This window comes from Thunnus maccoyii, chromosome 3 (assembly GCF_910596095.1).
Source record: "Thunnus maccoyii chromosome 3, fThuMac1.1, whole genome shotgun sequence".
Classification (NCBI taxonomy): domain Eukaryota; kingdom Metazoa; phylum Chordata; class Actinopteri; order Scombriformes; family Scombridae; genus Thunnus; species Thunnus maccoyii.
The window spans coordinates 21,493,949-21,507,321 of NC_056535.1; the positions used below are offsets into that span (position 1 = coordinate 21,493,949).

Here is a 13,373-nt window from a genome sequence, read left to right on the forward strand (position 1 = left end):
CGTAATTTTCTGTCTGTTGGGGCTTTTTGGATTTTGTCTTGTCTGATATTTATAGTGAGGATCCAAATTCTGAGATTCTGAGAGATTTATTAATGGTTCAAACCTGTTCTCCGGAGGTGATGTTAATGCAGATGGTGATCTGTTTTCATTTCTACCTTTAGTTTTCTGTCAGACGTTCGTGTTTAAAGTCGGTGAAACAAATCTGCATATTTTGTCTTCTTTGAATACAATTTTGATCTTATTTCAAGTCACTTTGCTGATTCAGTTCTACAGAGTCTGGGGGAAATTCAATTATCATGTTCTGTGTTCTGTTGCGCTACCTCCCCAATAGGAGACACTGGAAGATTTCTGTGGAGAACAGAAGTATTCTCTGGGGAAAAGATACTTTATTAAAAAAAAAACCCTGATACTCTTACTGCTTACAAAAGTCAAGTAAGTTGCAAATGTAGCGAGTTCTTACATTGAAGATAATCAATGTGCCCTTCTAGTACAGTAGCTACAAACAGAAGACAAAACATTGCTCCATAGTACTAGTTAGCAATTATACTTTTCCACTACACTTTTAAAACCTTTTTGGTCATCTATCACTTTATAAAGTTGTCAAGCCCTCAAAGCAGTACACATGAACTTGTTCACTCTGTTTTTCCATCTATTTATCATTCCACTCTTACCATAAGAGTCCTGGCTACATTGCAGCCCAGAGTCCCAGCTCCAAGCAGAAGACACTTTGTGTTGACCACCTTGTCCAGATCCAGGGAAGGAACCAGCCTCCATCGCATTAGCTTCAGGTTCAAGTCCACTGATGACTCTGCAAGCCTGGATTCACACAGTTTACACAATTGAAGACCTACATTGTCCACAACATTAATTTCAGTAGATCCTCAGAAGTGTTAATTCAGGGTAGCAGAGGGTTGAACTCTGTTTCAACAGATCTTCACAGCTATTGGCCAGCAAAGTCAAGCCACACCATTACACTTAAACATATTTGTCTTGTGTGTGTTACCTTTTAGGGTCCATGCATTCACTGAGGTTGACCATCCTGGGTCCCATGGCCCCCTTGGGGTTCTTCTCCCAACCTACACTCTTAGGACAAGCTAAGAAACACATTAACAGTGTGAGAAAAGTGAAAACTGTTTTCAGATGAACAAAGAAACCATTAAACAACTCAGTTACCACTAGAGACATTTATTTTAACATCATTTTCCAGGTTTTAAGATTTCTGCCTCCACCCAAATACAATGAAGGTAAATTAAAGGGGACCTATTATGCTCATTTCCAGCTCTATATTTTTATTCTGGGACTCCACCAGAGTAGCTTTGCATAATTCACAGTTTAAATAACTTCTTATTTATCTTATACTGGCCCTTTATGCAGCCCCTCAGTTCAGCCTCTGTTTCTTAACAGTCTTAGATCCTGTCTCTTTAAGGTCCCCCCTCGATGAATCCACTCTATTCTGATTGGACAGCTTTCCAGAGGCCTGTCGAGGGCAGCCATATCAGAGTCATGTTAAGTTACTACTGATGAAAACCCAACATTTCCTGCTTTACTGCTTCAAATTAAAAGTTTTTAAATGACTAAATAACAGTAGACTTATTGTAAAGAATTTACAGGAAATTAAACATGTTCCTCACCGAAATAGCAGAGCTTAGTTAACGGTGCTAAAAAGTGGTTGACACAACATCATATGGAGATATTTGGAGCTCTTTGTTAAGCGGATTGGTTAGAAATAATGCAGGGAGGAATAGTAGAAGCAGAAACAGCCACAGTGATGATGATGTTTGATGAAGAGCTGCAGATGACCAGCACATCTCCAACATGTAAAAAACTTATTTTACTTCGACTCGAGTCATGGCTCGGCGTGACTACCCCCAAAGCAATGGAAAAATGCCATAATGTTAGCAGAGAGGAGAAGTGAATTTGCGTGCTGTGCGTGGAGCAGATGACCTTATAAAGAAATCCGTCACGAGCCGACATCGGCTCGGGCTGAGATTAGAAACAACTGTTCAGTTCAGAGCAGCCTGATGCCAGTGCCTTTTGCTCACAGAGATTACTTCTACATAGGTTTACCTCATTATTTGATACTTTGGCCACGTTTAATATGAACATCTGACATTCTAACATTACATGTATGATTGAAAATAAAGAAAAGCACAATAGGTCCCCTTTAAATTTCACTCACAGCATTAAAAAATGTCATTTAGAAAATTCTACTTCCAGACAAATAGCCCCTGTAAAAAAAACTACGAGGGGGAAGAGGAAATATGTTTTTTTGTTTTAATTCTTAGCAATTTGGGTAAACCAACCCTTTAAATGTAAATTCATAAACTTTCGTCTTCCCAAAATAATTAAGGATGGAGACTGGTTAAACTGGTTACTTTTTTGTGTTATTTTTTGCACATAAATGAGTAATTTGCATCCTTGAATTAACAATTTGTTCCTCAAGTTGATAAAAATCTTGTTCTCAAATAGCTTACTTAGTTTAAATTCCCACAATTTAGCCAGGTTGTTGTGACTAGTCAGTTAAGAAGGAGAACCCTGAGTGTTAGTGGAAACAAATTTGTGCATTTTATTTCTTTTGTCCTTGTATCCTTCTTTTTCTCAAACTGTACAGTTTTGTTTGGACGTTGCTCCAGCAGTCTTTTTTTACTCTTCGCTTCTCAGCTTTGGCTGCTGGATGCACACATGCCACTGTGTAATGCAGTGAAAATGAATAGCGAAAGCTGTCTGGACATGGACAATTTAAATGGGCCACGTGTGTTAAATAGTTTCTTTTTGATTTTGGGCTGCTTTATATGGATGTTAAGTCAGGCAATATGCATGTCCCACTTTTTATCATGAAGTCTCATCTTACTGTCTCATCTTAAGTGTAGCGTATCTGAAAAGTTGAGCAAAAGCAGATTGGTTAATCCCTTTCAAAACAATACCAAATTTGTGCATAGAAAACCAAATAGAATAGCTGAATCCACTTTTCTTGCATGAATACATCCTCTGTGAGTTAATTTAAAACCCAAGATGTGCTAAAGGTAGACTGAGGTAAACAAAGAAACCTCATCTGAAATCAACTAAAACCTTCACAGTTCACAGAGCTTCTCCTTCCCCATCCTGCTACAGTATTACCATTTAAATTGCTTTCATCCCTTATTCAGCAGATAAAGGAATAAACGAGAAGCAGTGTGAGATTAGCGTTATTTGCGAAAGAAGCACATTGTCTCAGTGGAAGGTAAAACGGGGCTGAGGGTTCATGGATCAGTTACACTATACACAGAAGTTCACACAAGTGCAAACAAAGTGAATACATGTGTAGACATACAGTACCAACAAACACACATACATGCATGTGACGACACTTACACTCACACTTTTTTTTAATCCAATGATTTTATGTTTTGTCTGATTTTATTTCTCTGTCCTTGTGAAGCACTTTTCTGACATGGGTTTTGGAAAGTGCTCTATAAATAAAGATTATTATCATTATTATTATAAAAGGAATGGTGATTACCTGAGTTGAGGGGAAGTTCAGGTAGTTTGACCTGAAAGACAACACTGTGCTGAATGGAGCGACTTCCCTGCAGAGTTCTGTCCCTGAAACACAGCACCTCCACTGTGTCCAGCTTAGAGCCCCTGAAAATCACACACACACACACACACACACACACACACACACACACACACACACACACACACACACACACACACACACACACACACAAAGGACATGCATTAAGAATATGAGGCCCATCATACGCAGATTACAGATGAGAAGCTATAGATACACACTAGAATTGAAAGGTTATGAAATGTTATTTAAATCTCACATAATAATAAATAATAATTTTTAATAGATGACTCACTACAACATGATGAAAACAGATTAAATACATTTCCCCTAATATGGTGCTGAATGGCCACATTCAGATTACACAATCAAATTCAAGTGAAATAGCTGAATAAGTGAGACATTGCGGCTACATTGTAATTCTATCTTCACCCATCTAAGCCAGTGTCAACAGTTTATGTTGAACCCTGAGAAGTCAAGCTCAAGATGGATGAGGTTTGTATTGGATAAAAAAGGGGTATTTGCTGCTGATAAGCCACTGGTATCACAGGACTGTGTTGCTTAACTGGCCTCAATGGGAGTTCCTTGTTTAAATAAACAACAATTATGCAACAAAAAAAAAAAATCTTTTTGAAATAGCAAGAAGTGCCAAGGAAAACTAAACTCTCTAGGGAAAAGTGAAAAAAAAGAAGCTGAATTGAGCTGAATCCAGAGGTGTGTACAGTACAGCGCTTCCAATTTCCAGACTAAATGTTTCAACTAATAGTTGAACTGTACTTTCGTCTGGTGAATCACCGGTTTACATTCTTTTAATCCATTCATCAGCCAGTGTGTAAATAAACATGTACAGTAAAGACTTCACACTTGCTGGAGATGAATATTCCATCACAGTTATAATCATGTTTTGCTATATTTCATGTCAAAGTCACAACACTGTTGTGTGGTGAACCACTCTGCGCTTTTAGGTGCATTATTGCACAATAACATAACTTTGTCTTTGATTTCTCAGCTCACAGGACAGCTTATTATTTTATCACTCTGTATAACAAATTAGACCACTTCTGTATCAGAATAAATATAGAGCACAACAGGATGTTTGGGGAAAATTGCCAGCATTAATATCAAGTATATATGATTTGCAGTAAACAGGCTAAAACATGCAAAAACACAGGCAAGGTTTTCTAAGCGATACAGTCGCTGAAATAAAGAAAGAAAGTTTGCAACAAGAAACTGGCTAAGATGGGATATGGGATGTGGAGGGCAATAAAATCAAGAATAAATAGTATCTAAATTTGTTACACACATAAATCTATTTTAGGGATTGTAGATGGCAAAGTTCTGTCAGCTATGACTAACTGTATGTATGTATACCTAATATTACATACATAAGTCTTCTGCGATCTATCTCCTGTCAGACTTCAGTTATTGTAAGTGGAAACTAAAGTTTTCATTGAGAGGCACTTTAAAACTGTGTGGTATAATGTGAACATAGAACACAGGACAAACTCGTCATTGAAAAGTCATCAGCTGAGAATGAGACTAAACTGAGTGACACCAGCAAGTGTGTACAAAAATGGAAATTGCTTGTAATCTTTGTGTAAATATTTGAATATGCTCAGACCAGGACTCTTGGACTAAATATCTGCTAATAAATCTGATGACTTGCACCAATTCCCCACTGGTGTGCTGAAATATTTCCTCTGTAAATATTTCAGTACAATATATCTCTCAGCAAAACAAACTCAAGCCTCTACATGTATTACCAGCATTTCTGCAACAACATCAGTCAGTAAACACTTAGTAATTTATGAACTGTGATATTACACTTCTGTGAAATCTCTTATTCTTAGTCACTGGACATGGACCTGTTTCATTTACTTCACACCTTGATGTCAAGACATATTACACCAGTAACATTTAATACTGGAGTTTTACATAATTTCCTCCCATTTTCCTGCTACCACACCTCTCACCAACTTTTGAATGGCAGCCTACAGCAGCAAGAAACAAAACATACTGCTTGCTTTGTATAGCCACAAATACACGCTGGCTTAGACAGAAACTTTCTAATTGTTTACATCAACGGCCACCTAAAGTATTATAAAATATCATTATTGGAAATATGCAGAGGTGGCTCCTTCATTAACACGATTCAGGAGGTTTAAGATGAGTGTGTGTGTGTGTAAATGGCAAATGGACTGTACTTATATAACGCCTGTCTAGTCCTCTGACCACTCAAAGCGCTTTGCAATACATGTCAGCATTCATCCATTCACACACACATTCATACACTGATGGCAGAGGCTGCCAAGGTGCCAACCTGCTTATCAGGTTCACACACACACACTCACACACCACGATGCAGCCATCGGGAGCAATTTCAGGTTCAGTATCTTGATCAGGGACTCTTCGACATGCGGAGAAGCTGGGAATCGAACTGTCAATCTTGCGATTAGTGGACAACCCACTCTACCTCCTGAGCCACAGCCATGCTGTGGGGACGTAAATCTGTTTACATAGTCATGTTGTGGGGACTCAGCGCCCTTATGGAGACAAAAGCTAGTCCCCTTAACGTAAATCATTAATTTTAGGGTGAAGACTTGGTTTAAAGTTAAGGTTAGTTTAGGGTTATGTTAAGGTTAGGATAAGTCTCAAGGAAATGAATGTAAGTCAATGTAATGTCCTCTGAAGTGATGGAAACACGACTGTGTGTGTGTGTGTGTGATTCACAGGAAAGGCTATGGTGTCCATCCAAAGCATCTGTTGTCCACTGTCAGTGTGTCCACAGGCAGCAGCTGCTGTCTAGTGTGTGTGTGTTTGTGTGTGTGTGTGTCACAGATGGGCCTGTCATGGGTTAACAAACAAGCCTTTGTAACTTACCAAGATTGAGCAACTGCAACTCCTGTTTCACAAAAAATAACGTGACCATTGGGAAGGGCTGCAGCAATCATAACTAACATTCACACACACACACGCACACAAGTGTTGTATATCTTCCCTTTTTGAGAAATATTGGGATATTTTTTAAGTAGAAAAAGCTACAACGCAAGCAATATACTGTATTAAACAAACTATTGTATTAGATGTCTGTATTAGATATTACACAAAATGGATGTTGGATATCAGAAAGATTTACAGCTTTGTTGACAAGTAGCACAATCTCAATAGCAGCAGTCATGTTTCTGCAAGCCAGTGCTGCCATCTAGAAACAATTTTAATTTATCAAGTTTATTCGCTTAACTCTCATAACACGTGTGTCAGTTGGAGTGTGACAGAAAACAATTTAATTTAGTTTTTTTTTTTTTTTTAAAGGTACAAAATTCCTTTGAAGTTGATCTTAGTATCCATAACCACACTAATGTTTGTGAAGGGCTCCCAACACTTCAGAGACAGGAAATTAGTAAGCAGAGATTTCCTGTCTTTCACTCTGTGGCTTTGTGCCTAAAAAAGTCAGTGTAAACATACATAAACATACACAGTGAAGTTCACAAAGACATGTTTTGCACAGTGGGGACAGACAACATATCCTCAAGAGAATTTTACCATCTTTTTCCAGCACACACATACATAAACAAGAAGATTTTACCATTTGTAAGCTAAGAGGACCAGTAGATTTCTCAAAGGCCAGCCCGGATGTTGAGACAGAGTGCACGGATCATAGACGCCCACAGTAACCTAGAAAATCCAAACATGGTGGGTTTACATAACCAAAGCATGATTGCATGTGTGTATGTGTGAGTAATACAGTAGAATCTAATCTAATGGTAGGGATGAGACACTAAAAGTTCAGTATTAACAGAAGAAACCAACCTGAATCCATGAAAGTAGACAAAAACCTTCCACACATAAATAACTAAAAATACGTGTAACCGAATCTTTCCAAGCATTTTAGATTAATAGAAAATGTATTATTATTAAACTTTATTAGGTTTTTTAAGATTTTTTTACTCATATTGATATAATTGCAAAGATGTCTGCATTAGTTGCTTTGAAAAATTAAATATATATATATACAGTATAAAAACAGATTAGTACCTTCTTAGTATCAGTGAAGAATGCATCCCAGTCCTCTAATGGAGCCATCTGAACAGTGTCATCTGTGTACTTCATTAGGAAGTAAGGAAGTGCAGTGGTCCCTCCTTTGCTACACAGGCCATCATAGACCTCCTGCAAGGCTGCGATCTGAGACAAAAATAATTAGAAGTCAAAAATAATCAATAAATGTTCTATATGGTATATTGGTAAAATGTGTATATATATATATATATATATATGTATATATATAGTGCTAATTAGCACTGTCCACCACCAGCATGGAAAGGGCAATCATAAATAATGTAACTTATAATGGCTTTTGGTACTTCTGAGAACACTTGGGGTTTACAGAAGGTTAATGAACTATGAAATATTTTATAATGATTGACGGGATGTCACTTCTGACAAGGAGAACTCTTGCAGTCAGGAACATTTAGTGATCAGAAACACATAGTTTGTCATATTTTGTCATTTGTGTTGAAACACTGTCTCAAAACCTCTGAGAGATAACTATTCATAGACATTCGCATAATAATATTCTTATAATCTTTTCCACAGAATGTATCTTATGTACAGTGTATATAAACTATGCCATGTTGCTGATGAAAGAGCATATTAAACACATCAAAGAGTTAGTATATTTTTTTATACTAATCCAATATTTTTAAACTACAGCTGACCACAAATAGATAATAAGATCACCCCCCCGATAGTCAGCCTACAACATTATTCGCACTATCTAGGTTCACCTACACCAACCAATTTGGATAATGTAAATATATAGATTCAGCTTGAAATCAATACAAGTGAAAATGACCATGCTAATGTGTTCCACATTCTACAAAAACTTTTTCTTGAGAATTTTTGTGTTCGTGAAACTGCTGAAAACAATTATGTGTCAGGTTGTTACATAACACTGATCATTTATGTGGAGAAAGACAATAGAGAGGTAAGAGGGAGAAACGGTCATCCCTGTGGCCCACAGTTGGCGTCACGCTGTTCATGAGTGATTCTACCTGTTCTTTTTTAATGAGGCTGTTTGACTCATTGGATCCGCAAACTTGAGAGCTGACAACTCTTTTCATTATACTATTCTACAGCTTATACAGTACTAGACAGAACAAGCAGATTTAAATGATACTGATCAGAGCTGCATCAAAAGCTGCAACAGTCTCATTGTCTTAGCAGTTAGGAGTGTTAGGATGATCTTAGGAAAGAAAGAAATTAAAAGGACTTGTGAATAATATTCACATTTTCAGGCCAAAATACATCAAAACGACCTGTGGAAGACAGCTGATTGTATTTACTTGCAGAATTGTGTGTGTGTTTGTAAGTAAAACTAAAGTCCAAAATATTAATTCCACTGGTTACATACAAATATTTACAAAGCCAACCTGTTTTGCTGAAAAAACTTGCTCTAGGACAGAAGGCTGTTGGACAATCTTTATTCCCTCTGGGAAGCAGAGCGCAGGGAAGCAGAACCAGTAGTAGAAATGGTACTTCTTTAAATCCTGGGGAAATAATGAAAGAAAAAAAAGAGAGAAAGTTAGTCTTCACAAAATCATGACTATATAAAACTAACACATTTCAAGTTCAGTTACTGTTGGTACGCACTGCAAAGGTCAGCAGAATGAATCTGCACAGGATGGATTGGTCCTTCAAAGCAGCCCCAGATTGTATGGCATCCCATATCTACAAAACAACAGGTAATAAAGAACTGCAGTTATTCTGTTCTCCACTTAAACAACTAAAAGACCTCATCAAGAGTCTATTCAGGCATCTGTAAATTCATATGTGTGAGTGAATATGATGTATTTTTACCTCCTTGGCCTCTTTCTCCAGCAGAGCCTTCTTATCGATGGTCTTAAAGGCATCTAGTGTGTTGGTGTTATACAGCGTTCCAATAGCTGGACAGCAACGGGCCGGGGTCTGACCGTCTCTAACAGCAAAAAAACATTTTATGTTTGCATTGAATTGGTGGTTTCACCCTTTTGTTTACATGTGTATTATGCGTTGTTCCTTTACAGACTCAACAGCAATAGAAGGGCAAGAGAAAGGTCGTACTTACACATCAAATGCACTGAACTCCAAAGTCAGGCGGGTAGGCAAACCAACTGGATCACCTATAGAAGAGAAATAAGAACATGTGAAGTGGTTGTTCTGTTTCCATATATGTGCATGATTAAAAATACTCATTATGCAAAATCCAGAACTGTTTAAAAAGAAACGAAAAAGTGAAAAACAGCAGCTGACTTTTGCAGATTACTGATTAGAGTGTGAAGGATGAATTGCTCAACCCACAAAAATGTTTTCACATCACAAATTAAATCGTCAACAAAACATCCTACCATCTGATCCCACTACTCACCATTGTAGTAGTATCCTTTGATACACTTGGGACTCTCATCCAACCTGTAGTCATTGAGTTTCTTCTGGGTAAGCTGGTGCCAGAAGCCTGCCTCCAGGGCACTGCTGAACGGAGCAAACTGCAGCTTGAGGTCTGCAGCGGAGGACCCTGCTTCACTGGTGTCAGATGCCATCACAACTTCACTAACAGGCAGCACAGCCAAGTTATACAAGCTGTGAAATGAAACAGTTGTAGGTTACGAAACACTTGCAGACTCTACAAAAAACTTTGCCATTTAGACACACATACCAAGCAGCAACCTCCGGGGCTGAAAAATGAAGCAAACGTGGAAGTGCCAAAAAACGCACTTCCTCAAATGGCCACTTGAGGTTGGTTCAAAGAGCGAGTCATGTTAAAATGCTGAACTTTACAGCAGAAATAAATATGTTTACAGCCTGGTACAAAAACAGGTTTTGGTCTCTGTAGCTTATTTCTGCTTTGACAAGTGGGTGTTGTTTTCAGATTCACAGATATTGGCGTTGCCGTAGCTGTCGCTATTTCAGTGATTTTTCAGTTCGTGAAAGTCAATTGTAACATTTTGGTCACCTAAAAAAGTCATGTTCAGCATTTGGTTGTACTAAAAGACCCTCTAAGAAGTCGAATGTTCAGTTTTTCTGGTAAGTACATTTTGTTTTAACGGCTTTAAGCCTTTTCTTTGCTAGTGAAAATTAGCATTAACATTATCACAGTTAATCAAGCTAGCAGCTAGCATTAGGGTTAGCTCCACCCTCTCATGCAAATGGTCACTTCTGGCTCCAAAAATCCAAGATGACAACAGTCTAAGTGCAAACTCTAGGCTTCAAAACCACAGGAGTCCACAAACCAATGGGTGAAGTCACAGTGGCTACGTCCATTATTTTTTACAGTCTATGATTGCTACTAACAACACAAGCACATGATGAACACACAACAAAAAAAGAGAAAATAATATATGAACACCAAAACTGACATTTTTTTTCAATTAAATCAATGAGTTTGATTTAATTGAGTTTGATGACTGAGTTAATTTAGTCAGTCAGTACTCAGATCAGCCCATCCGCACAGCAACAAATAAATAATAGAACAATCAGTGCATTTGTAATGGAAAGGTGTGGATATTTCTGGTATGCATCTCTAACATGACACACAAAATGTAACATCACATCAGCCAGTCTAACCCTAGCTGAACGGTGGCTAAGCATGTATATTGTTATGAGTATGCTGGTAATATTGATAAAAGTTGATTGACAGCAGCTTTATTTGACAATTACATAAAACAACCATAAATGTTTTTTTTAAAATTCTGTTTTAATATCATCAATGAGATAAAATAGGACAAGTTATTGATCCTTCAAGTGGAATTCACAATTTCCCCATGGCAGGAAATCATAAATGAATACAATGGATTTTGTGACTTTGATCAGATTATGGAAACAATTATAAAGCCATTTCTTTGGGCTTTGTGGTAAATTATTAATTACTTACTCAAAGTTGACTCATAGTTTAATTAAAAATGAAATAAAGCTGAAATGATTAGTAAATTAAGCGATTAGTCCATCCACAGAGAATTAATCTGCAACTATTTTGATTATATAAGTCATTTTTCAAGCTGAACATTTTATGTTTCCAGCTTCTGAAATTTGATGATAATTGCTGCTTTTATTTGTCTTCACATTTTAGTGAAATTAACGTCTTTGTGATTTTGCACTTTTCAGACAATACACAGGCAAGACATTTGATGACATCACCTTAAGCTATAGAAAACTGTGAAGGGGATTTTTTTTAAAAAAAAAACGTTTTCTGATATTTATAGCCCACATGAGTAATCATGAGTAACTGTTAGTTTGCTGCTCTTCTGAACTGAAATTATCAGAAGCTCCAGTTGCCATCTTATAACAATTAACATTAATGATCAAAATTCAGATTTACATTTTTGCTGTTTATGTAAACGGAAAAAAGACAGTCCAACCAGTCATATGTTATTTGAATGATTTCTTACAGGCAAAACAAAACAAAACAAAACAAAAAAAACCTAGCACCAAGACATCTTACCCTTAAAGATATTCTTAAGTATTCAACGACTATGGGGCTTTACAGGTACAGGCTGAATGTTCAAATCGCAGACAGACTGTTTCAGGACTTTCTTATTCACAGTACAGTAAGTTAACATACAGGGGCAACAGCAGCTTTGCCGGTTCTAACGTCTGTTCCCAGAACCAGTATCTCCCTGGTAACGGAACACACGATGACGACATAACCGTATTATAACACCAGACATATTACGTTAACATTGACCCAGTCAGACAAACGTTTTCTCTATCAAATCGTGACAAGCTGCAAGCTTTTTACACTTACCAGATATCCTTACTTCCTGGTGAAGTTGATCATGTGATCGCGGGACATGTCAATAAAGCAACGCATTCTGGGTAAGTAGTCAGCCCGGTCTGTTTAGCCTAGCTGCTGCTAATGTATAGTATCTTTACGCTTTACGGTGCGAGCATCATTGAGTAAAATATAAAGAACCAGAACAAAAACAAGAACACGCAAACGATTAAGCATGAGAAGACTGACAAAAACCTGTACGCGCCGTTCCTTTTCATTTCGGAGGGAAAGGATTGGCGCAAAGGTGCAGCGAGCCTCCGAGAAGTAACGTCTGCTAACGTTACTTTATTAGTTATATCATTACTAATGGTTTCAATCACAACCGAAATGTAACAGTTTAGAAACAGGTAAAAGTCCCCAAATTCCGGAAATGAAACAAAAGAGCTATACGAGCTCATTAATACCAGAATCGTCAACGGAGAAGTTGAAGTTGCCTCAGGACACCTGACTGTGCGACAATTAGTCAGGGACCGTCGCTAAAGTATACTCCTGAGGAAAAAAGAAGAAGAAAAAAATGCCGGGAATTCAGATCATGTTCAGGAATGCAAGTGATGAAGACCTCAGCTTTTGTTGGCGCTGACAATTGTGTTTTTATTTTAATTTTGTGATTATAGGAACACAACAAGTTATAGCCGCACAAGTAATAGGCCACCAAAAATAAACTTCAAGAGACAATGCACTGGGGCCAAAGTCAAGTCTAGAGATAGCCTACTCAGGTCATAAATCGCAAAGTCTCTAAAATATAATCTGTTTGTATTACTTCAAAATGTAACAGCTATATTTTTTGTAAATTTAACTTCCCTGCATGAGGGTCTTAATGCTATTTCAAGGCATTAATTCTAAAATACTGGTATAAAAATACTGAATATTTAACTATTTTATCTATTCTTTTGTTTGTCTAAAAGTGCTCAAGTACTAATGTACAGTAGTATAGAAATACTGAGTCTATAAATACTGGAATCAGCCTTTAAATTAGAAACCCTGTTCTTAAAAAAAAAAAAAAAAAAAAAAATT

General features: G+C 37.3%; 1 protein-coding gene across 3 annotated transcripts in view; it reads right to left on the reverse strand.

Moving 5' to 3' along the window:
- The window catches only part of atg7 (ATG7 autophagy related 7 homolog (S. cerevisiae)), a 77,822-nt gene extending 64,680 nt beyond the window's left edge, over nucleotides 1-13,142 (reverse strand). Inside the window, exons 1-11 of one of the 3 annotated variants that reach the window (XM_042407271.1) lie at nucleotides 12,764-13,142; nucleotides 9,960-10,171; nucleotides 9,660-9,714; nucleotides 9,413-9,530; nucleotides 9,206-9,283; nucleotides 8,986-9,102; nucleotides 7,592-7,738; nucleotides 7,143-7,231; nucleotides 3,500-3,621; nucleotides 1,004-1,094; nucleotides 672-816 (exon numbers count right to left, since the gene is read on the reverse strand). In XM_042407271.1, the coding sequence (XP_042263205.1) occupies nucleotides 672-816; nucleotides 1,004-1,094; nucleotides 3,500-3,621; nucleotides 7,143-7,231; nucleotides 7,592-7,738; nucleotides 8,986-9,102; nucleotides 9,206-9,283; nucleotides 9,413-9,530; nucleotides 9,660-9,714; nucleotides 9,960-10,131 (1,134 nt within the window). In that variant the 5' untranslated portion in view covers nucleotides 10,132-10,171; nucleotides 12,764-13,142. Of the gene's footprint in view, nucleotides 1-671; nucleotides 817-1,003; nucleotides 1,095-3,499; nucleotides 3,622-7,142; nucleotides 7,232-7,591; nucleotides 7,739-8,985; nucleotides 9,103-9,205; nucleotides 9,284-9,412; nucleotides 9,531-9,659; nucleotides 9,715-9,959; nucleotides 10,172-12,029; nucleotides 12,190-12,332 lie in introns of those variants that run through there. The other 2 variants (XM_042407270.1, XM_042407272.1) reach the window with 2 other exon arrangements.
- Nucleotides 13,143-13,373: the final 231 nt, after the last annotated feature.